This window comes from Aotus nancymaae, unplaced genomic scaffold (assembly GCF_030222135.1).
Source record: "Aotus nancymaae isolate 86718 unplaced genomic scaffold, 86718_ANA_hifiasm-v0.15.2.pri h1tg000038l, whole genome shotgun sequence".
In the NCBI taxonomy this organism is placed as follows: Eukaryota; Metazoa; Chordata; class Mammalia; order Primates; family Aotidae; genus Aotus; species Aotus nancymaae.
Window position 1 is genome coordinate 5,238,433 of NW_026988452.1, and position 23,945 is coordinate 5,262,377.

The 23,945-nt window shown below is 54.8% G+C and overlaps 3 protein-coding genes across 9 annotated transcripts in view; 1 reads left to right on the forward strand and 2 right to left on the reverse strand.

Annotated features, from left to right (window-relative positions):
• Positions 1-1,076: 1,076 nt before the first annotated feature.
• Positions 1,077-5,632, reverse strand: MYD88 (MYD88 innate immune signal transduction adaptor). 2 transcript variants are annotated; one of them, XM_064360135.1, is made up of 5 exons: positions 5,254-5,632; positions 4,274-4,408; positions 3,532-3,693; positions 3,228-3,319; positions 1,077-2,944 (listed from the first exon to the last, which is right to left on the reverse strand). In XM_064360135.1, the coding sequence occupies exons 1-5, from the start codon at positions 5,579-5,581 to the stop codon at positions 2,924-2,926; spliced, it is 738 nt and encodes a 245-aa protein (XP_064216205.1). In that variant the 5' UTR covers positions 5,582-5,632; the 3' UTR covers positions 1,077-2,923. The 2 variants fall into 2 exon arrangements, with proteins under 2 accessions (XP_064216205.1, XP_021522263.2); XM_021666588.2 differs by having other exon boundaries at positions 3,513-3,693; positions 5,254-5,622.
• A 1,457-nt stretch (positions 5,633-7,089) lies between these two features.
• Positions 7,090-18,802, forward strand: ACAA1 (acetyl-CoA acyltransferase 1). Its single transcript, XM_012455662.3, has 12 exons — positions 7,090-7,336; positions 7,516-7,609; positions 8,167-8,224; positions 10,179-10,258; positions 10,522-10,564; positions 12,477-12,575; positions 13,647-13,727; positions 14,816-15,006; positions 15,176-15,355; positions 15,647-15,702; positions 15,816-15,961; positions 18,408-18,802. Exons 1-12 carry the CDS (start codon positions 7,166-7,168, stop codon positions 18,481-18,483), a joined length of 1,275 nt encoding a protein of 424 aa, XP_012311085.1. The 5' UTR covers positions 7,090-7,165; the 3' UTR covers positions 18,484-18,802.
• Positions 17,525-23,945, reverse strand: part of DLEC1 (DLEC1 cilia and flagella associated protein) — a 68,664-nt gene continuing 62,243 nt past the window's right edge. For 4 of the 6 annotated variants that reach the window (XM_012455658.2, XM_012455660.2, XM_021666556.2 and 1 more), the window contains 6 exons: positions 23,803-23,887; positions 23,393-23,611; positions 20,837-20,998; positions 19,714-19,867; positions 19,304-19,427; positions 17,525-19,208 (listed from right to left, as the gene is read on the reverse strand). In XM_012455658.2, coding sequence (XP_012311081.2) covers positions 19,085-19,208; positions 19,304-19,427; positions 19,714-19,867; positions 20,837-20,998; positions 23,393-23,611; positions 23,803-23,887 — 868 coding nt within the window. In that variant the 3' untranslated portion in view covers positions 17,525-19,084. Of the gene's footprint in view, positions 19,209-19,303; positions 19,428-19,713; positions 19,868-20,836; positions 20,999-22,159; positions 22,936-23,392; positions 23,612-23,802; positions 23,888-23,945 lie in introns of those variants that run through there. The other 2 variants (XM_012455659.3, XM_021666555.2) reach the window with 2 other exon arrangements.

The following is a 23,945-nucleotide window of genomic DNA, read 5'->3' on the forward strand; positions in this document are numbered from 1 at the left end:
TCATCCTGTCTCTACTTCCTGGATCCTGCACCTCAGCACAGCATAAGGGACATCCCATGACCCTATGGGGCCCAACAGCCCTACAATTTTCCTTATTGAAAAAGGAAAGTTTCTCTTTTAAATGCTCCTAGGGGACTAAAACTGAAAATGAGAAAAGGAAGCTTTATCTACATTTGGGAACCCAGCTAATGGGAAGGCAGACACTGGAGACAGGGAGGTGTGAGGAGCGTGAGGCTCAGATGGGGTGGGGAGAGCACATTTGGGTCAACAGCCTGGCCTGAGAGAAGAGATGCTTATCCCACAAGGGGACCAGCCCAGGACTGTGTCCCTAGCCATGGGCAGCACAGGACAGATCCGGGGGGCACTGCCAGGGCCACAGTGTAGCTCTGTTCCTCAGGGGATGCTGGAGAGAAAGCTTCAGCCTCAGGGGTTCTCTGAGTACACAGGGCCTTCCCAGGAGTCCCTGAGGGCACAGGGACAAGGCTGGGGAGACTTACAGCATCCAGGTGGCTCAGGAGCCAGGACATGGAAGCAGATAGACCACTGAGACAAAAGCTACTGTCATTGACAATGTCTGAGCACTCTAAAATGTCACTAGAGTTTCTCTCTTGGATTATTATGGGTGAGTTTTTTTCTTTATATTTTCCAAATTTTCTTGAACAGTGAAAAAGCAATAAATTTTCTTTAAAAATAGATCAGTACCTTTAGGATTAACATAGATATGCCCAAAGAAGATCATTAGGAATGACAGCACAATGCTCAGTGGCTGGAGTGCGGGGTCCTCCAGACTCTCTCTGGAGCCTGGATCAGCCCCTACTCAAAGACTGGGCCAGGACCCAGGAGCATGGCACAACCCAGAAAACATCAAACATGGCCGGAGGAGGGCAGTCTCCTGAATGTCTGCAGCTGAGGTCAGTATTCCTGGTTCTGCGTGCAGCCCTGCTGAGGACTGAACCAATGGAGAGAGGCCCAGCTTTCAGGAATCCCCTACCAAATACACTGGAACCCACCCAGTAGACCAGATTCTCTTACCCACATTACTGTTTCCAAACCTCTTCCACTGATACACACAAACGTTCCCAAGGTCGAATATTCTTTATTATAAACCAAGATACAGGATGTATTCCAGGATACAGGAAGAATAGCAAATACAGGCTTTTCTCAGATATCTTTGAAATTATTATAATGCATACAAAACATGTAGAAGATACTTCTAGAGATCGCTTTAAAATGCCCAGTGTTAAAGGGGGACAGGTGCACGGCAGCTAAACGCTTCAACAAGATCATGCAGAGGGGCCTCCAGTCCCTTCCAAGATCCTGAGAAAAGGCACCTTGCTCCAGCCTAGCTGGAAGTGGAGCAGAGATGCATTTTCTATTTGATTTAGGGTCCTAAGATCTGCCCTGGGGCACAGACACCTAAGACTATGACATCTTCTCCCCAAAGGAGAGTTTGAGGGTAATGTACAAATCACTCTATAGGGGGCAGGGAGAGAGAGAGAGAGAGAGAGAGGACAGCTGTGTCTGTAGTTTATTGTTCTGTGAGTTTAAGCATCTCTCCTCCTCTCTCTGTGCTTCATTAAAGGTATAAATACTGGTACACTGGGTCCTTTCCAGAGTTTGGTCTCACTGAGTAGGGACACAAGAGAAAAGGAATATAAGAGTGCCCCATTTTTGTTCAGGGACATGGTTAGGCTCCCTCAATGGTGGGACTTTCCCATCTAGCTGTTCCTGGGACCTGTACCTAAAGGAACGTGCGTGTGCAGGTGCCTGTGTGTGAGAGAGTATGTGTCTACATACATGTGTGTGTCTGTGTGTGAGTCTGCATGTGCCCATGTACCCGCAAGCTTTGGGGCAGGCGGTCTTGTATGATCGCTGTTTGTAAACAAACAACTTTATAAGGCAACCAAGGTACGAAGCTGGTGGGAAAGCTCTCTGTGGGTGGTGCAGTGGGGAAGGCTCCCTGCTCACATCATTACAGTGACTCATCCCCAGAACTCATACTTGATGGATATGCCAGAGGCCAGGATCCCTTCTCATGCCAGGTGTAGCTGAGGGCATGACCACAAGCATCTTGCCAGGTAGAAATGAAAAGCAGCTCGGGCTGCTCAGGCCAGTCTCTCGAGGACTCGCCACTGCTGAAAGTTGGGCAGAAGCTGGGAGGTGTCAAAGATGCAGATAAGAGGTAGACTCATTAGGAAATAAGCTTCAAGGTGGGATCCCTTTGTGCTGGGCCAGCCTGCTTCCCCACCTGCCCTGTGAGGAAGGAGGAAGTGGAACGGAAGGCGAGCAAGAGGCACTGGAGCATCAGGAGGCATCACTGTGGAAGCAGCTGCCCCAGCAGTGTCATGGTCCCAGCAGCGGCCAGCTCTCCCTCAGCCAAGACTGGTCACCCCCAGGAGATCCAGAGCTATGCTTCACCATTTCCTACAGGGATTCAAACACAGCTACTCTCTGTTCTCCTCATCCTACTGTTCAGGTGGGGAAACTAAGACTGAAGGTATTTGAATAGCTCAGAGCTGGCTCTGCTAGTCCCAGCTGGTCCTGTTCCATACCGTCCTGGCTGGTAAGCCAGCAAGTGGACAAGCCACTCACAGCCACTGGTTCCATGCAGGACGTAAAATATGATGTCCAGATGATGTCCAGCTGTGGCAGATGTGTCTGTGGAGTTGGCATCTCCAGGAATTGAGAGGCAAGTAGGGCACAGATTCCTCCTACAACCAGAGGAGGCAGGGCAGAAGTGCATGGACAGGCAGACAGATACACACACACCCAGAGTCCCAGAGCAGTCGTCAGGGCAGGGACAGGGCCTTGGCAAGGCGAGTCCAGAACCAAGACTTGGTGCAGGGATTGGTGTAGTCGCAGACAGTGATGAACCTCAGGATGCTGGGGAACTCTTTGTTCATTGCCTTGTACTTGATGGGGATCAGTCGCTTCTGATGGGCACCTGTAAGAAAAGGGGTGCCATGCTGGCATCAGGCCCTTGCCCCATGGTGGGACAGGCCCAGTCTTCAACCCAGGGGTTAACAACAGCCATCCCCCATCTAAGCACCCCTGGCACACATTCACTCACACAAAAAGGCACACACATGCACACGAGCTCAGGTGTACAGAGGTCTTCACAAGTTCTTTGGTACTGCATCCATAGCCCTTGGGGAGGGAAGGCTGACAATCCAGAGGCCCCACCTACTCATTCCTTCATTTTCTAGCCAGACCAGGGTTGAGCTTACCTGGAGAGAGGCTGAGTGCAAATTTGGTCTGGAAGTCACATTCCTTGCTCTGCAGGTAATCATCAGAGACAACCACCACCATCCGGCGGCACCTAGGGGAGAGTGCGTAGGCTGCAGGTCCTGTAGCAACTTAGTCCAGCATACCGCCTGAGAATAGCTTCAGGAGGGGCCCGCTGTGCCCAGGCTGGACAGTGCACAGTTAGGAGGAGATGCCCAGCATCTGGACCACTGGGCAGGGCTTCATGCACCCACTCACCCACCCACCCACCCTTGACCTTAGCCAACCTCTTCTCGATGAGCTCACTAGCAATAGACCAGACACAGGTGCCAGGCAGGACATCGCGGTCAGACACACATAACTTCAGTCGATAGTTTGTCTGTTCCAGTTGCCGGATCATCTCCTGCACAAACTGGATGTCACTGGGGCAATAGCAGATGAAGGCATCGAAACGCTCAGGCATTTGCCCTGGGTGCAGAGCACAGGGTGGTAGTCAGAGCTCCATGGGAAGGCTTGGGAGGGGTCCAGCCAAGAGTCCCCTGCCTAGGCAACCCTGGGCCTCACACCCTTCCCAAGATGATACTCCTCAGAGAAAGTGCCCTTCCCAGGAGAGGAAAGATTACTGCAACCTCCACTTTTCAACTTCAAGCGATTCTCCTGCCTCAGCCTCCCTAGTGGCTGGGATTAGAGGTGTGAGCCACTACATCCAGCTAATTTTTATATTTTTAGTAGAGACGGGGTTTCGCCATGTTGCCCAGGTTGGTCTTGAACTCCCAACCTCAGATGATCCACCCACCTCGGCCTCCCAAAGTGTTGGGATTACAGGCATGAGCCACCACACCCGTGAAGGTGGGTATCATTTCATTAGAGTCTCACAGCAACCCAGAGGTAGGATTATTATCTCCATTTCTGAGGTGAGGAAACTGAGACTTAGAAAGATTAAGTGACTTGCCCAAGGTCCCACAGCCCATATGCTTCCAACACCCATGCTCTTAACACCACACTGTCCTATTCCACCTGTCCCATGGGAACAGTATTGGACTCTTACCCAGGGGGTCGTCAAGTGTGGTGATGCCCGCCAGCTCTGTTGTCCGTGGGACACTGCTGTCGACAGAGGCCACCTGTAAGGGCTTCTCAGCCTCATCCTGCTGCTGCTTCAAGATATACTTTCGGCAATCCTCCTCTGTGGGGAAGAGACAGGGTATGGCGGGGTTCCCAGGAGTGCCCACCTCTCTACCCACAGTCAGGATCCAGCCCCTGCCCACCTCCTATGGCAGGGTTGTTCTACAGGGCTTCCCCAGCCCACTGGTGCCATCAGCAGCTCAACAGCTCTGAGAAGTTGAGCTCCCACTGGCTCTAACTGATCCAAAGGGATGTCAGTGGTGTTTTGTCTTTCTGGAAGGCCATGAAGATCAGGTTTGTATCTCTGTCCCTTCCTAGGGATCCTGAGAATGGTACCAAGGTAGGTCTGCTTCTTCTGGGATCCAGGGCACATGTGAGCAAGGGGCTGAGCATGCCAGAAAGGCTCGGGAGACTAACCCACTGGCTATGGTGCAGTGAGGGCAGTGATTCCAACCCAGCAAGGTATGCCTGACTGTGGGCGGCTGTACCCAACGCTTATGCGTGTATGTTATGTAAGTGCCAGTGAGTAGCAGGAAGGGCTGCACTTCCCCAGGACTTGAGGTTTCTAAGACAGTCCACTGTTAGTACCCCCGCCTGTCCTTCCTGTTGCTCTACTTGAAACAGTCCAGACGCCCTCACAGAAGCCTGATTCCGACTCCTGGCCCTACCTGAAAGCCTCTGCTTAAGCTGCTTCCTTCCCATCTCCGCCTCTCCGGACTTTTCTCCAGTCCCTAGCAGGTCCCGGTTATTAAGAAGGAACTGCACCCGCATAGTTTTCCCTCTGCAAGCTTCTCCAGGCCCTCGAGGGGGGAAACGGGGTCTCTTCAGGGGAGACAGGATGCTGAGGCCGCGGAAAGTCAGCCTCCTCACCCCCCAGGTACGAGGCCAGGAAGGGGACGTCCTCACCAATGCTGGGTCCCAGCTCCAGCAGCACGTCGTCGCGGCCCAGCTTGGTGAGCAGCTCCAGCAGTCGGCCTACCGAGGCACCGGGGCGTCCCTGCCAGGCGTCCAGCAGCTTGCCCGTGGGGTCGGCGTGCGATTCCAGCTGCCGGATCTCCAAGTACTCAAAGCCCATCTCCTCCGCCAGCACGGTCCAGTCGGCCGCCACCTGCGTCCGCACGTTCAAGAACAGCGACAGGCGGCGCCGCACTCGCATGTTGAGAGCAGCCAGGGGCAGGGAGGATGTGGAGAAGACCGGGGCCACAGACCCCGCGCCGGGACCTTCTGCAGCCATGGCGGGCTGTCCTGGAGCTGCGGCGCGGACGGGTCGCGTTGTCTGCCAGCGCTTCCTCTTTCGCCTACGGCTCCCGCCCCGCCCCGCGGGCTTTCGCTTTCCGAGAAGCACCGCCCTGCCCTACAATCTGGAGCCCCGCGCAAAAGTGCGGAGGCGGGGGCGTCCACCTCTACCCTCGCGGTCTCGGGTGGGGGGAGGCAGGGGGGAGGTTGGGAAGTCGGAATCTGCCTTTTGATATCCAGAGAGGTCCGCGGCGCCGCCCTCGAGGTCTGGTGGTGGTGGTAGCAGGTGGGCGGCGAACTGAGGTAGACCTTCCGGGGGTCGTAGGAAACGGGCCTTGCTCTTTGGGATCTGGAGTCACAATTCTTCCACTGGGGTTCTGAGGGGTTCGTACAGTCCTGCCCTCGAGGAAGGCGAGGAGGAGACGCGTGGGAAGGCACCAGCTCCCCCCTCCACTGTCTCTGGGGAACACGCAATCCTGCCGGTAGGGGTACGGAGAGACCCCTGCTGTGCACCCCAGGGGGAGTGGGTAAGGGACAGCTGCCTTCTGGAGCCCGAGGCAACCTCGAAACGGTTGGGGGGCGTCGTGACGCTAGGTTGGGAATCACAAGGCGCCCTGTGCTTTGGTGTCTGTGGGAAGCCCAGCGCTACTCTCCAGGATCTCAAGTAAAGACACGGCCCGGCTACTGGGAGTCAAGGGGGCACGTGACCTTGCTCTTTCGGGTTAAGGTCACAATCCGGACCTGGGGAGCCCCGGTTCATTCATTCAACAAGTATTTATCGATCATCTATTAAGTGCCAAGCGAGTCGTAGGCTCCCCGGAGACCTCTTTGCCTTGCTGGAGATCCCAGCCTAGCACGGGAAATGGGCACTAATAAAATCATTCCAACTGGGTGTCAAACTGGTAAAAGTGTGAGCTGTTCCTTCTCCAGTTAGAGAGCTTGTCACACCCCAGCCCCTCTGTGAAATCTGTTCTCCCGGCCAGCCTGAAAGCCCAAATTCCCGGGCTTCTTGAAAGAATGAGAAAGCCCAGCCACGTCGGAGTAGGACTCGGGCGTTTCGGAAGTATTTAGGTCCCCCAGCGTGGGTACTGGGACCGGAGAGATAGCAGAGCCGACCAGGAAGTGGGTAGAGGACTTGGAGACCCGGCTTCCATCTCCATCCCAAGCAGGAAGCGGTCCTGGCGGTCCAGCCGTCCGTTTGGATGCGGGCAGGGGGCAGGGCTTTGGGGATCCGGTCCCAGGTTTGGCTACAAAAGGTGGAAAGGCTTCCGGTCTGCTTTTCTGGGCGGGGATTCACAGAGGTCCACCTTCTGGTTGGCTGCGGTAGGCTAAGGTAGGCGGGGCATCGAGTGGAAAGCTCGGCTGGGCGGTGACTGCGGGCCCTCCAATAGAGGGCTCGGTAGGCGGTGGCGGGAGGGGCGGGTCCCCAGGCTGACTCACCTTGTGGTTGGCTGAGGCGGAAGGTGGGCGGGACTTTTGTTTGCTTGGCTTTTAGGCCAAGGGGGCTGAGGTGTGGTTCTGCGCGTGCGCGGGCGGTCGTCTGTTACCTCCCGCGGTCGGTTCTGTAGAGTCGAGCTGCGCAATGCAGAGGCTGCAGGTAGTGCTGGGCCACCTGACTGGCCAGCCCGTTCCCGGCTGGACGCTGCAGGCGAAGCCTTGCTCGAGCGGCGCCCCGCAGGCCTCGGCCGCGGACGTGGTGGTGGTGCACGGCCGGCGCACCGCCATCTGCCGGGCGGGCCGCGGCGGCTTCAAGGTGAGGCCCGAGGGTCTGGGCGCCCGGTGTGGGAAGACGCCGGCGCGGGCTGGGGTCCCGCTCGTATGTTTGGTTCCCCTGGATGCCGGAGGCAGCTCCGCACCCAGCTGTGGTCGCTTTGTCTCCCTGGAGTGGGCATGGGGGAGTGGAGGTCACCGCAGCTGCTCCTCCCGCTGCAGGACACCACCCCCGACGAGCTTCTCTCGGCTGTCATGATCGCGGTTCTCCAGGACGTGAATCTGCGGCCGGAACAGCTGGGGGACATCTGTGTCGGTGAGCGCACCAGCCAGGCCCTGCGCTGGGCCCTTCCCGTTCTTCCGTTTGTCCAGAGCCCTCCGCACCTCCCCACCCCGAGTTTTCACTGGGGGAACCTCCATGGCCTTGACCTTCAGTCCAGCCCTCTATTCCACCCCTCACCTTGAGATATAGCAACATGATATGACGAGAGTCTTACCCGGTAGATGCCACCCCTAGGTCGGCAGTCCTCTGGGGTGACAGCAGGGCTCAGAGGAGGATACCTGGGGAGATGTGCATTTTCAGAAACTCCCATGTCACTTTTAAAGGCAGGCAACCTGCCCATCTGTGCTGATTTGGAAAAGCTGGGTGCATGAGCAAGTGAGCGTGGGACCCTCGGGGACAGGAGCTGGTGGAAGACCAGGACAAGCTGTTGTATGGCTGGCTCTCCCTGCTCCAAACCCCGGTGTTCCAGAGCTGCCAAGCGCTAATGTTCCCGAAGAAAGAATTGGAACGTCTCATCTCTGGTATTCACAGCTATACCTTAGTGCCCAGAACACCACACCTGGCACTGAGTGGAAGTTTGTTGTCCACAGGAAATGTGCTGCAGCCCGGGGCCGGGGCAATCATGGCCCGAATTGCCCAGTTTCTGAGGTAAACTTTTCTAGTTGTAGCCATGGGTTGGCCGTTTTGACACTTTAATGTGCCCAGGGCCCAGGGAACTCAGCCCACAGGTTGGGGAGGATCAGGTTGGACGCCAGAATGAGGCAACCAGAGTCCTTGGCTCCCTCCTCTTGTGGACTCACCTCTCCCCTACTTTGAAGAGAGGGTGAGCCCTCCAGGTGCTGAGCCGGGATGCACAAGGCCTTTGACACTGGAGTGTTTTCTGTGGCTTGATTTTTAGCCAAAAGGTTGTTGCTTGCCTTTTGTAAGTGTGGATTCTGTCCCCATTTGTCAGGTGAGTAACCAAGTAAGCATGCTGAAAAGTGACTTTCAGCCTTTTTACTAGTTGAGCTGGGAACCAGTCATAACCCACTAGCAGACCCTTTGGGATGGGAACCGTGGGGAAGAGGGACGCCCAGGAGGAGACCTGGTAAACTTCCCTTTACGCACCTGCAGGGGAGAGAGTGCTTAAATTATTTTCATGCGTAGATGTAAGACCTGCTCAGCTTTGTACTTTAAGGTACATGGAGAAGAATAAATAGGAACATTAGCTAGTGAAGGAACAGGAAAACAAAAACCCTCTAGGAACCGGGAGAGATTTACACTGCCCAGCCTGTAGTTCAAGCCCCCTACAGTCTGGCTCCAGACTTACCTTCCAGCTTCATCTCCCAGCTGCTTACTCACCTTGACTTTTCGTCATTCAGCTGGCCTGTTGGCCTACTGTCCTCCCTGATATGACCATTCTGTCTCCTTGAAGTGCTAGCCCTCCCTCCTCTTTCTGCCCTAGCTAAACCTTGCCCAAACATAGTCTTACCATTTTGGCATGACTTATCCAGGCTCTCAGGCTGAAAATGAGAGCCCCTTCCAATCCAGTAGTAGCTAGCCATGGGCTTCCTTGTGATGTGGTTTGCCCTCTTGCCCTGTTATTTCAGTCTCTGCTAGTTGATTCATTTTCTGTGTGTTGGTTGGGCATCCTCTAGGGCACAGTGTTATGTGCATCTCAGCATCCCTCAGGTGATGCCTTGTGCTAAGTAGGTACTTAGTGAACACCTGGTGGGTTGAGTGAAGGAATGGTAACTACCTACTAGGGAGTTAAGGGACCCTGGAGGCGTCACACAGGCTGCACAGGAGGCTGTCCACCTGAAGGGTCTCTGCAGAGCCTGGCCTGGACACTAGTTCAGAGGTTCCCAGCTCTGGCTGCACACTGCAATCACCAGGGTGCTTCCACTCCCTCAGGTTCTGAGTCTGGGTCTCAGGAGGTCTGGAAATTTCTCTAGGGCTTTGTGCTGTTGGCCAAGGCAGGTTACATCAGGAGGGGAAGCCCTACTAGCTTCCAGGGCTAAGACTGGTGTGAGAGTCTTGGGGAACACACCAGAACAACAGATGTTAGAACACATGATGCCCATCAGAGTTCTCCGTCTAGGTGGGATCAGGTTTTCAGGAGTCCATGGGAACATGCAGGGTTAGCTGTATGATTACTGGTAAGGCTGAGGGTCCCTGGCCTCAGACGTTAGACATTGCTTTTGCTCTGGTGCTCTGTCCCAGCAACAGGACCTTTTCTCTGTTCTTTGGGAGAAACAGAGATACATAGTTTTCATTTCTGTATCTTCAAAGGGAGAGAGAGAAGGATCCCTGTGGCCCAGACAGGCTTCCCTTCCCTTCCCTTCGGGCTGCGCTTGGTCTTTGATTGAAGATACTCATAGGAATGGAAAGGAATGTGCTTATGGGGCCCTGGGGAGCAAGTGCCTGCACAGATGGGGTCTGCCCAGTAGCTGCCCACCCTCGTTCCATGGATCTGGCCTGGCATGGAGGCAGGGCTGCTGGCCTCCATGTTCCCCTGCCCTTTACATCGCTTGAGGGGAGCAGTTAGAGGCACAGGACTGCTTTCCATGAGAGGCCAACATGCAAGAGGGCGCTGATTGTACTGTCTCACCTTCTGTTTCAGTGACATCCCGGAGACGGTGCCTCTGTCCACTGTCAATAGACAGTGCTCGTCGGGGCTACAAGCAGTGGCCAGCATAGCTGGTAAGTTGACTAGACCTGTGGGTTTGGGTCAGCAAAGCTGCTGTCTGCTGGGCAGGCAATAAGGATTTCTGAGAGGACTCGAACCACAGGAAGAGCGCGGGAGTGCCCCGCCACTGCCCCAGGCCTCTCCTGAACGCTCCCGGGTCTTCCGTTTCTGAGGCTGGGGCTGAGTCCCATCTAGAGGCCAGGTGGGGAGGAGGCTCCACTGCTTCCGGAACAGGTAGACTCTGGCAAAGGATGTTTATGAAATGCTTTTGTTGCAGGTGGCATCAGAAATGGGTCTTATGACATTGGCATGGCCTGTGGGTAAGAATTTTTTTCTGCCGGAGCTTATTAACCAACTTGTGACAATAAAACTAATTTTCATCTCCTGAGTTCTCAGAGGCCATGATTTCGGGATTGCCCCGTCCCCTTTAGGCAGCTGGTCGGGAGTGGGTTCTCACAGCTGGCCAGGAGTGGATTCTCACAAATGCAGCTTAGGAGTGGCTCCCAACTCTGGCTGCTCAGGAGTCACTCACACCTCTCAGCACTAGCAGGGGAGGGCGGTTGGCCTCTAAAAGCTTACTTTCTTGGAACTCTTTCAGGCTGGAAAGTGTGGGAAAGCATTTTGAGAAAATACAGCACTGGGGTCTCCTTTTGTGGCCCTTGTGGATTCGCGGTGCTGCTGAGAGAGAAGTTGCAGTTTGGGCTCTCTAAAGGCAGGGCCAGCTGCCCACTGTGTCACTAGTTTGTTCATTTTACTAGGCTGTCTGTCCTCTTGTCTCCCCACCCTCGTACCAGTGTGGAAACTTCTAGCTGCCTATGGGCTATGAGGGACATGATCAGATTTGTGGTGGTTTGGTCACTGTCACCTCCTCCTAGACTGTGGCTCCGTCATTGGCTGCAGTGAATGGAGCTGCGGAAGTTGTATTTGGCAGTGCCTCCGGGGAAGGGCAGGGCACTGGGGTTCTGTGCCCACCAGGCTTGGGTGGGCATCTGGTGCTGCAAGGGCAGGGGAGTAAGGGCTTTAGCAGGCTGGAGGAGGCGAGCAGCCCCAGGGTTCTGACATGCCCCCGCTGCCTTTCACATCCTCTTTATAGTATTTCTTGAGAGGAAGCATTGCTGGCCCCTGTCCCAGGGCCGTGGCACCTGGCACTGAGTTGTACTGACCTATGTCTGCAGCTGTAAATAAAGCCAAAGACCACTCTACAAGGACTTTGGCTGGGCAAGGGCCACTGTCCTTTGATTTCTATCTGACTGGGTGAGAGGTAGTGTGGATAACTTGAGAAGGGCTGGAGCCTTTATGAGTATCTTAGAGAGTATCTGATTCCCAAGCAGGTCAAGGACCGTGGTACTAGGATATTAAGATCTGGGCCAGGCCTGACACCCACATCCCAGGCGGATTGTTCCCCATAGGCTTTGATCAGCAAGTATATAACACAGGGCAGACTACCTAAATGTGGATCCAGGCTGGGTGACCATGGACAAGTTATAGAGTCTCTAGACCTCGGTCTGCTGATCTATAAAATGGGGATACCTAGCTCAGCTCTGTTGAAGTTGATGAGAAGATTAAATGGAGTAATAGCAACAGCTTACGCGATGGAGTATGTCATGTGACTGACGCTGACGCACTCTAATAGCTGAAGAGTTCAGAATAGTGCTGGGCGGGTGAAAAGCACTCGGCCAAGGTTATCTGTTACCATCCTTGAGGCATTAGGGTCCCCCATCTCCTCAAAGCCCTTTTTGACACACTACACCACCTCCTTGCTCTCAGCTCGCAGCACTTCCTTATCTATGTAGGTCTGATCACCCTTTGAGCTCAGCTTTGTGATTACATTTAAATTGTCTCTTCTCCACTCTGAATTTGTGGGTCCTGAGGGTAGGCCCGGGCTTGTGGATGTGTTTCCTCTTCTGTGGCTGACACCGGAAGGCTTTGCTCTGGACTTGCCAGTCGGCTGATTGAGCAGTTGTATAGGGAGGCACAGCCCTGCTCCAGGAGTGTTTATTGTGCAGCGCTCTGTGCTGGGGTGGGGGCCGGAGTGGAGACAGGGCTCAGCAGCGCTGTAGTCGCAGCTGGGCCTTGCTGGCCAAGTGCCCTGCCTGTGGCTCCCAGAGGCCTACTGGACTTCCTAGGGCTCCCTCGCTATTTCCTAGCACTTGCCAAGTGTACAGCTATTCCTGGAGGAGTCCTGCTAGGGCCCAGTTCACCTTACCTTCTCCTCCTCTTCCTTCTCTCCAGGGTGGAGTCCATGTCCCTGGCTGACAGAGGGAACCCTGGAAATATTACTTCGCGCTTGATGGAGAAGGAGAAGGCCAGAGACTGCCTGATTCCTATGGGGTGAGCGCTCCCATAGTTCTGCGTGCTGTGCCCTCTGCCTGGAGCAGGAGGCAGAAGAACTTTATCATCTTTGTGGCTGGCAGTGCCAAGCCTTGGCCTCCTTTCTTTGGGCATGGTCTGCTCTGCAGGGACTTTGGGGATGAGACTTGAAGCCGCCCTTGACTTCCCTTTCCTGAGGCCCCCAGGTCCTCTCTGTGCCCCTGAGTTTCCAAACATTGCCCATTTTGTCACTCCACACTGAGGTGCTCAGTCATAGGAAGGACAATGGTAGCTCCACTCCAAAGTCTTGGGGACCTAGAAGGTTGAGAAGGCAGGGGGAGGCTTTTGATTACTGAACATGCCGGTGGGGGAATTGGGCCCTGTCAGGTGCAACATAAGAAGTATGCGGCATTTGTATGGAATAACTTAGCTTCTCTGGGCCATCCCCGGAGTCTGTGGGCCAGGAGTCCTGGATCCATGAGATAGCTGAGCAGACGGAGGCTTGGAGCGGGCAGTGCTGTGGCTTGTGTCACACACCGTATCTCCAAGGGAGGCCTGTAAAGCCAGAAGCCCAGGCCGGAAGGCCTAGCTGTGGCTCTCGGTTCTCAGGATAAGCATAGGCCCCAGCCAAGGTGATCAGAAAGCCTAGGTTTGGCCTTTCTAGAGGAGGTGTGGGAGTCTTCACCTCCCGCGTTGCAGCGGTTTTCCTTGAGGCCTAGGAGAAGCTGGCCAGGGGCAGCCAGTTAGTGCCCCCACCCAGACCCTCCCCTGCTCCTTGTCTCCCCTGCTCTGAGGCAGCTCACCCAGGGACCAAACTCTTCTGCAGCTGCCCCCATGCAGGCTGCCTTCTCTCTGGGAGAGGGTCTCTTTGGTGTATGACCTTCTCAGGATCTGGCCAGCATTGCTGACTTTCCTATCTGAGTCTATATCCACATTTTGAGTCATCACCACTGCCTGTGGCATGGACTGGCCTTTCCGTCCTCTCCTGCCTACAGCCTTGGGAACCCAGAGTTCCAAGCACAGCTCTGCAGCCTGGTCCATTCCTCTAGGCTGTCAGACCAGTGCCCACACTATTTGCTGTTTGTATTCTAGAATAACCTCTGAGAACGTGGCTGAGCGGTTTGGCATTTCACGGGAGAAGCAGGATACGTTTGCCCTGGCTTCCCAGCAGAAGTGAGTACTGCTCGGAGAGGACTGTTTAAAGGGCTGGACAGTGAGGTTTTGAGTCTGTCTAAGTGATCTGAAGTGGAGCCCTTTTGTGCTTACAGCTGGGCAGTGAGTGCTTTCCAAGCCTTGGGCCTCCCAGGTTGGGAGTGGGAAGTGGGAAGTGTCAGGGCCACTGTGAGTTGGTAGCACTTCCAGGTTCTATTCCAGGTCTGTTCACCCTGACTCTTTGCCCTAGTGAGGCCTCAGTTTCCCCATGTGTTCTTTTCTGGCCGTGGTTTGGAGATTGGACATGGTAGCCAGGAGTGTGGGGCCGGCAATGCTAGGGACCCTGGCATCCTAGCTTCCGGACCATGCCGGGTCTGTGGCAGCATCCAATGGCAAGAACTGGGGGTGATATCAGGGAAACGCCGGGGGCTCAGGCAGGCCAAGATTGGCAGGTCCCAGCTGTCCAGAGAGAGGACAGCAAAAGCAGGGGATGGTATCTGGGCCAGGTGTACTTCTCTGAAGCAGTGATTCTTAGCCGCTTGGGGTCACATAACCATTTGAAAATGTGTCGGAAGCCTTGGATTCCTTCCACTGGGGTGTCCCTGGGCACTTATATGCCGCACATGATTTCAAGGGTCACTCTTAAATACCTTGTGCTTTAAAACTCTTTCAATACAAAAATACATTGAGTAGTTTAGTATATGTCACTTTAAATATGTGGAAACTGGGGAATAGATGACTTTGAACTGCTGGGTTTGAACAGAAAAGTTGGCAGAACCCAGCACAAATATTTCTGGGGTTCCACCCTCAGTTTAGCAGAGAGAACGGAGCAGGCTTAGTCCCTCTTGGACAAAGGGCTCTAAGTGGGAGCACCCCTCCAAACACCCTTCTCCCCTTTGAGGTTGGGACTGGCCACGATCTGGAGGTCTGGGGTTGAGGATGAAGAAGGCCCTGTAAGGTCTTGGCCATGCCCTCAGAGCTCCCCCAAAGTTGAGCATGTCCCCGAATTTAGCAGCCTAACTTGTGTCTACCCAAATGGATAGGCGTTGGGGACAGGGAGGATGGGAACCCCAAGGGAGCCTGAGCCTGGCTGTCCATGGTGCTGGCAGGGCAGCAAGAGCCCAGAGCAAGGGCTGTTTCCAAGCTGAGATTGTGCCTGTGACCACCATGGTCCATGATGACAAGGGCACCAAGAGGAGCATCACTGTGACCCAGGATGAGGGTATCCGCCCCAGCACCACCATGGAGGGGCTGGCCAAACTGAAGCCTGCCTTCAAGAAGGACGGTTCTACCACAGCTGGTGAGACTGGTCTGGGGTGGGGGTGTGAGGAAAGAGGCCATGGCCATGCTGGGTGGCGTACTCTGGGAGCCTGGAATAGACCAGGCCCCTCTGCAGACAGAGTAGATGTGGGAGGGCTGGGATCTCCTCGGCCCCACCCTGATCCCTTACCACAACAATTTGCCCCTAGGAAACTCTAGCCAGGTGAGTGATGGGGCAGCTGCCATCCTGCTGGCCCGGAGGTCCAAGGCAGAAGAGTTGGGCCTTCCCATCCTTGGGGTCCTGAGGTCCTATGCAGTGGTTGGGGTCCCACCTGACATCATGGGCATCGGACCTGCCTATGCCATCCCGGTAGCTTTGCAAAAAGCAGGTAAGGTGGCTCCTTCACATGGCTGTCTGGGTCCTGCCTGGATCCTGCACCTGCCCTGCATGCTGTTGCCAGGGGCATGGGGGTGGTCCTGTGGGTGCTGCAGAATGGAGGTGGGTTAGGCTAGTGTCTCATACTCCAAGCCCGTCCTGACCCCACAGCTGGGATTGGCTCACCCTTCTGGAAGACACACACACCAGGCAGCCTGAAGGCCCATGGATGGGGCAGGCCCAGGGGAGACAGAGTCCTGGTAAAGGGCCAGTGTGGCAGGTCAGGTCTTTACCTTGCCTGCAGGGCTGACTGTGAGTGACGTGGACATCTTTGAGATCAACGAGGCCTTTGCGAGCCAGGTGAGCTGTTGTTCTCCATGTTGCCTTGACCCTGGGCAGTCCAGGTGGAGCAAGTGGGCAGGTGGTGCAGGGGAGGGGCAGGAGGGCTGCGGTGATGACCTGCCTCCTTCCAGGCTGCCTACTGTGTGGAGAAGCTACGACTCCCCCCTGAGAAGGTGAACCCTCTGGGTGGTGCAGTGGCCTTGGGGCACCCACTGGGCTGCACTGGGGCACGACAGGTCATCACACTGCTCAACGAGCTGAAGCGCCGTGGGAAGAGGTAAGGCTGGCTCCTGGTGGGGGGTCGTGGGGGGATACCCAAGTTGGGGCACCTGCAGGGTAGGGGATAGAGGTAGGTGGGCTTTGGATAATCATCCCAACAGACACAGTCCTGAGCACCATAATCCCAAATGTTGAAATCCCAAATGTTGAAATCCAAAAGATCAAAGTCCCTAAGGTCTTGGCTGGTCCAAAGGTAGTGTGTTATCTTGATTGTTCAGTCAATTACAGATCAAACTCCTTGTTCTTACTCTAAGAGTACTTCTTCTTTTTTTTTTTTTTTTAAGTACGTCTTACTTCTACATTTGACTAGTCAAGGGAAAAAAAATCCCTAATGTCTAAAATCCCCAATGTCACAATCTCAAAAGATTAAAATCCTGAATGTTGAAATCCTATTGTTGAATTCATGCTATGAATTCTAGGGAAGGGATTAGTACATTTTCCATCATATGCAGGATAGTGCATCGTCACCGTGTTACACGGTGTAACTAATATGACGCAACCATTACCTTGTTAGTGCCTTTATTTGGAAATTAAGTATGGTTTAAGGAGTTGTGAGTGGGTGCAAAGTTGACAAGGAATGGACTTAACTTTGGGAACACCTAGAAACCTGACCTGACCAAGTATTATTTTGAGTGTGTCTGTGAGGGTGTTTGTAGAGGAGGTTAGGGTGCATTTGAGTGGACCAGGTGGGGAAGATTCCAGCCTTAGTGTTGGCAGGCACCATCTAATTGCCTGGGGCCTTGCAGAGAACAAATACAGAGGTGGGACACACTTTTTTTTCTGCCTTGGACATCAAAAATTTGATTCCATGAAAGTGCATTATCATACTGACTTTGTAAGCCTTGTGCATGTACATAAAAATGTTGAAACTTCCTCAGTAAATGAAGAGGTGTCCTGTTTGTGTACCTGCATTTGTGAAAGAGAAAATTTCTCAAGATCTTGGTTCTTTGGGTGACTGCATATGCAGTGGTGACCCATCACAGGTTTGTTTGTTGAGATAGGGTCTCACTCTGTCACCCAGGCTAAAATGCAGTGGCTCCATCTCGGCTCACTGCAACCTTTGCTTCCCTGACTCCAGCAGTCCTCCCACGAGTAGCTGAGACTATAGGTGCGTGCCACTACACCCAGCTAAGTTTTTGTAGAGACAGCATTTCATTATGTTGCCCAGGCTGGTCTCGAATTCTGGGTTCAAGTGATCCTCCCACCTTAGCCTCCCAAAGTGCTGGGATTACAGGTGTGAGCCACAGGGACTGGCTCCATCACAGTTTTTGATCAATCTCATCAAAAGACATAGGTTCTCCATCATGGTATTCATAGGACTGCAGTTCTAAAGCTGCGTGCACACAATTAGCAGCTATTTACAGAGTTTGCTTTTTAAACTATTTATGAATACGGTTTGTTTATAACTGTTATACTCCTGTGACTACTGTTAGCATACCCGAGTGTTTATGCTTGCTAAAATAGGTAATTGTTACCTATCGTATTGTGTAAAGTAGCCTGGGAAGTGTTCAGTTTTTGTTTTTCAAATAAATCCCCTTTAAAAAATGTACATATATGTATATTTTTGACATGGAGTCTCACTCTGGTGTCCAGGCTGGAGTGCAGTGGCGTGATCTTAGCTTACTGCAACCTTTGCCTTTTGGGTTCAAGCAATTTTCCTGCCTCAGCCTCCCAAGTATCTGGGATGACAGGCATCTGCCATCATACCCAGCTAATTTTTGTATTTTTAGTGGAGACAGGGTTTTACCATGTTGACCATGCTGGTCTCGAACTCCTGACCTCAAGTGATCTGCCATTCTTGGCCTCCCAAAGTGTTGGGATTACAGGCTTGAACCACTGCACCTGGCCTAAAAATGTAAATATCTTTTAAGTGATCTTTTTAAAAAGTTTTTTTCTAAGATGGGGTCTTGCTGTACTGCCCAGGCTGGTCTTGACCTCCTAGGCACTAGTGATCCTCTTGCCACAGCCTGCTGAATAGCTGGGACTACAAGTAGATGCCACTATGCCAGGTTTCCATATTATTTTTTCCAGAATTGTATTTTCAGGATTTTGATCTTTTAAGATTGTGATTTTCAGGACTTTAGACTTTAGGGATTTTGTTCTTTTAGGATTTCAGCATTTGGGATTATGATGTTTGGGACTGTCTTTTGGGATTACGAGCGGTCCCTAGGGAAGGGAGCGTGCGCACACAAGCACCCTGAACTGAGGATGTAGGGGCATGATTTCTGTTTTCCCTGAGGACCAGCCTTAAAAGGGACACTAGCCTGCAGTGGGCATCTGCCACTGTGTATGTGCTCAAAGCAGGAGGCCAGGGTGCCGCCTGCCCACAGATCTGGTCTGACGGTTTTGCACCCTACTCGTCCATGAAGTCCGTCTGGCTCAGCCTGGTCTGGAGATAGCTGGGTGGGTGCCTTTGCCCAGCCAATTCAGTTGTGTTTTCACAGGGCATATGGAGTAGTGTCCATGTGCATCGGGACTGGAATGGGAGCTGCTGCTGTCTTTGAATACCCTGGGAACTGAGTGAGGCCCAGGCTGGAGGCGCCGCCCACACAGTCCTGCTCTAGCAGCAAGGCAGCAGCACTACAGAAGCGCGTGGGAAAACTCGGCACTGGTGGTGGCGGTGGCCACATCAAGGCACTTCAACTTGTTTGGAAACTGAACACAGCTGACATGGTCTAGGAGTGGGTGGGGTGTCGAGGCACCCATCAGACCCTCGTTAGCTGTGCAAGACAAAGGCAGCCTGGGTCACCCAGGCCACAAGGCCACAGTTAATAATTCCCAGGGCAAGGTGAATTCATGGATGAGAAGCACGACGACATAGTAAATGTGCAAGAATTTATCTTAGTGGCTGTGGTTTTTTCCCAAGGGGAATTTTGCCATACTGGTCTTTGCTGTGCAGTGTGCGTAGTGATTCTCAATGCAGTGGTCTCTACTGTGGTGTGGCTCTGAGGAAACATGAAGGCCTAGGCTGAGACCACTGTGGAAGGGGGTCCTTCTTCCAGTCTAGGAGCTGTTGTTCAGAGGGCCTCAGGTCTGTGTCTTTGTGCTGAAGGTCTGCTCCTAATCCCTGGCAACGTTTATTCTGCAGCTGGGGCCTGGGGCTGAGGGCTGGGGCAGAGCCTCAGAGCTGGGGAGGCGTCACATATCTCTCATCATAAGAGCCTTGGCCCCGGAGCCGCAGGGTGCAGGACTTCTCGCCAAGCACACCTTCCACCACCATTGTGGACTCGTACAGCTCATTGCTGCTGCGGGGAGCATGTGGGGGTTGCGGTTAGGAGGGGTCTGGGCAGCAGGGTCCAGGCCCTGTGGGCAGTTTGGGGGAGGTTGGGAGGGGCTGTACCTGGCAGTGAAGAAAACCTGCAAGGCAATGGAGGTTGGGGGGGCATTGGTGGATCGTGCTTCCAGCAGCCCACTGTTTGGGGAGACCCTGAAGGCCACAGCGGCCTTGGCTGGCTCCTGCTGGCCTGCAGCAAAGGGAAGGGAAGACACATGAGCACAGGCAGTCCCGTGTACCACTACAGGAAGACTTCGCCCACCCCCAGGCCTGCACCTGGTCTTGCTCAGCACTGCAGAGCAGGACAACCCTGAGATCATGTGGGATTGGGGGACTGGCTGTTCTGCAGAAACTCCAAGTGGTACCAGCCCTAAAGGCCAGCATGCAGGGACAGGACACAGCGGCCCCTTCCTGGGGGTCTTTTCTTGGCACAGTCCTGTAGGGGAACAGTGGGTAAGTGGGAGGGTAGGACATACCCATCAGCATAGTCCAGTAGCTTCGGCAGCCGCTCAGGTTCATCAGGTAGACCTCCTGGACTCGCTGCTGGCTCACAAAGCAGGTCCCAAAGTCCACCCAGCTGGTGGAGAGCTGCAGCTCAGGCACGGCCACCACGGCCCGCAGGGGCACCACCTGTGGGAGCCCAGACTGCCTTGTTCACGCAGGAAACCGTGCCGACCCCAGTGCTCATGCTCCTGAGGAGGGCAGGGGAAGTGCCCAGCAATTGGCACGGGGCCAATGCCACCTTCAAAGGCCACGGGCTGGAGTCTGCACAGGGAAAGGGCCAGGGTGACGCCATCCATTCCCCCGCTATCCCTGCCTCCCTCCCTCATAAAGCTCCAGGCCCTGCACCCTGGCTGGCTGGGCTGCCCTCCTTCACCCCTCCTCCTCCTATGGTGGCCCCGAGGCCCAGCCCTCAGCTCTTCTCAGGCCCTGGACCATCTGTCTGTGTCCCTTGACCTCAGGCCCCACCTGTGCCCTGCTCTACCTCCTGGCAGCCCCTGTATCACACTCAGGCAATGCTATGCACCGTCCCACCACCTTGGCCCCAGCAGCTGCCTGGGTACCAGGCTGGGGCACCTCGGCTCCACTGCTCAGCCACCTGCCCCGGCCTCTCTCGAGTCCTCCCCAGGCCACTCCTTCACACTCCTCACTAGAAGCCCCAGCTTAGGGTCTGCACCACGGCCCGGTGACCTGCTCTGTGGTGCTCATCCTGGTGCTTGAAGCCTGACAAGGCCCAGGGCTGTCCCTGGCAGCTGCCTCAGGTGCTCACTGCCCCCACCCATCAGGCCATTCTTTTGGCCTGGTCATCAACGTGTTTCCCTTCCTTCATTAAACAGTGTATAGGCTTCACATGCCACCTCCTGCAGGGAGCCTTCCTTGATTTCCCATACTCTGGCCTCTCACCTGGCTTTGGGCTCATGAGGCAGATGAGGGTGGATGGCCTTCCTCTTTCTGCACACAGGGCCTCTTCTAGAGGAGACTGAGCCCCAGGAAAGAAGTGGGGGCTCCTTATTTCTGAGGTCCCTGCTAGGTCTTTCCTCCTCTGGCCCCAGCAGAACAGAGCCCAGCCCGCTTCCGCCCTCCCACATGTGGGCGTGCCTGAGTGGTCTGGGTGGTGTACTCCAGGAGCAGGTTCTGCGTAAACACCATCTCTCTCTCTCCACTCGCGCTCTGCTGAATGTCCACCCCAGGCAGCATCTGGTCATCCGGGAGCTTCTGATAGGAGAGCAGCTCCAGGGAGAGCGAGAAGGACACATTCACCTGAGCAGATGTGGACATGGTGTCATCTCCGGCTGCAGAGGGCAGGTGGCTCCTTCCCCACTTGGAGCTCCGTCGTTCCCTCCTGTGCCCAGCCCTGCTCAGCCAACAGCCCAGCAGCTCCCCCACCTGGTGCTTGCATTCCACAAGCGGTGTCCAGCACCTACTCTGCCCAGCACCCTGCTAGTGCCAGGAACAAGTCATGTCTGCCCTCAGGGGTCATAGGCTAGAGGGGAAGGGACGTGAGCAAGCCGCCCTTTACCACTTCAAATGCCCAGGGCTGTGTGTGGGCTCAGCAGCTGAGGAAGGACTTGGTCTGTGTGCTGAGGACAGTGAGGAGCCTCTGACAGGTCTCTGACCTGGCGGGGAGGAGGGCTGCAGAGCACACATGAGTGAGAGGATGCCAGAGCAGGGGCTGAGGCTGTAGCTGAGGCGGGACAGGATGGAGCTTGGACTCCTGGCTCCCAGCACAGGTCCTCGGTACAAGCTTATCAGAATCGACTGAGGCACTTGTTAAAAATACAAATTCTTGGCCTCACCCAGACCTTCACATCTGTGGAGGTGGGGTCTGGGAGCTTCTGCCTTTAACAAGCTTTGTCAAGGGTACTAATTTGCTGGGAGCAGTGGCTCACATCTGTAATTCCAGCACTTTGGGAGGCTGAGGTGGGAGGATCGCTTGAGCCTAGTTCAAGACCAGCCTGGGGAATATGATGAGACCTTGTCTCTACAAAGAATATAAAAATTAGCTGGGTGTGGTGGCATGTGCCTGTGGTCCCAGCTACTTGGGAGGCTAAGGTGGGAGGATTGCTTGAGCGCCCAGGCAGTCGAGGTTTCAGTGAACCATGAGCATCCCACTGCACTCCAGCCTGGGTGACACAGCAAGATCCAATCTATCTAAAAAACAAAAAGCCACTGTTTGATTGCCAGGGTTGAAACCACTGTCCTAGACCAAGACCTGGGTGTAGGGATGAAGAAAGGAGAACAGCATTGAGAGAAATGTGGGGGGGCACCCACAGGGCCTGCTGGCCTGGTCACAGAGACACTGGTCCAGGACAAGGGGTGCCAGAGGTCTGGGCATGGGCAAGGGGGTTGGGGTGGTATTTGCTGAGATGAAATGCCACCACAAAAAGGAGGCACAGGTGTGGGGCAGGACAAGGTTGGGGGGCTGAGTTCACTTTTGATGGGTGGAGTTTGGCTCTAGAGCCTGGGTGGGAGGATTCTGGCCAGAGGCCGGAAACCTGAGCCTTGTTAGCACATGGAGGGTGAGACGCAGCACCATCATGTGGTGTCCTTTTTCTGGGACCTTTGGGCTTCCCCAGAGCTGCTAAGGACTTTTGATGCCTGGTGGCTAACTGCCATGTCCCCTGGGAAGCTCTGGCTGTGCTCTGGGCCTTCCCCTCTATTTGGCTCGCTGAAGGGAGCAGATGCAAAGTGGGTCAAGGGTGCCCGTCTGCCTTCTGCAGATCCGTATGTCTCCCCGACCTCCATGATGAGGTCCTCGGGGAATTCCATCACCCAGCGCGGCATCTGGTGCGCAGCAGCCCTCACTACACAGTGGAGTACACATTGGATAGAGAGAATATGGCTGTCCACTGAGGCTCTGGAAATGGATGAGATGACCCAGAAATGGGCAGAGGGAGGCTAGGGCCTGGCAGCTCTCAAGGGAGCACAGCATAACCTAACGGGAAGCCCTCCAAGGAGAGGAAGAAAGAGAGCCCCGAAGCAGGAGGGGAAGTAGGAGACGGTGAGGCGCCCTGCTGGGCTGTCTACCCTCTGCCTGCCTCTGCGCACCCTGGGAGCCCGCCGCGTAGATACGGGTGTGCACACGCTCAGCCTTCATTCCAGTTGCTTCAGAGAAGTTGACGGTTCCCACTGAGGTCCTGGCATTCCCAAGACTTTCCCGACCCCACCAACTCTGAAAATCCGGGATCCAATTATGACTGATAATTTGTCAGAAGAGGAAAAATGACATTAGAACCTGGAGTGTTTTACAATTATGGCGACCCCATGGGCTCCCCTGGGCTGTGACAAAACCCTGAGCTCGCACAGGAGGAGGAGGGAATCTTGTGTGGGAAGGGGAGGCGCTCACAGGAATGCACCAGTCTCCGCCAGCTTCTCAGCAGTGGGGACCAGGAGGGAAAGGGAAGTCTGGGGACATTTCTGGAGCACGTGCATGCATGTGCGTGTACATGACATCTGGCATGTCCGTGCCTGTGTAAGTCACTCGTGCAGAGGTGCTGAATGTGGTGTCTCTGGTGGGAGTGTTCACACAGGGTATGGCAAGGTCAGGCGTGCAGTTTGCGTCTGGGCACAAACACGTGCGGGTGGCGTGCAGGGGTGCTGTCTGTACATGTGAGGGTGTGCTGTTGAGGCGAAGGCCACAGATCCCCCACTGACCAGCATGTTCTCCTGTGCTTGGAGCACCAGCTGCTTGCCCGCTGAGGCTGCCTCCTCCTCACACTCCTGCTTCTGGCCAGGGCCAGGAGCTCTGTGGACCCGGCTTGCCCCATCTTGAGAAACAGAGAAGGGCCTGGAGACCAGGAGCCGGAAGTGGTGTGGCATCTCTGTGGTGTTGGTCAGCTTCAGGTGGCGGGTAGTCACCAGCTCACTCAGCACCTGGGCAGCCACAGAGGCAGGAGGCAGGGGCTGTGTCTCTTCTCTCTCTTCAAGCCCATGGCTCTAGGGGAGGGCTGGGAGGGCTGGGGGAGGGACTGACTCAGACTGTAAGGCCGGAGTCCCAGAAGGGCACACAGAGACATCTGAGGCCCAGGTAAGCTGGCAGGGCCAGAGGGTGGCAGCACACTTACCCCAGAGCAGGGCTGCTGGGGAATGAGGTCACTGGCCTGGCACCGGAATTCCATGCTGCCACCGTAGTCCAGCTCCACGCTCAGCCTGCCCAGCAACAGGCACTGCTGGGGCAAGCTAGGCGCCCGGGGCCTCCTGGCTGCCC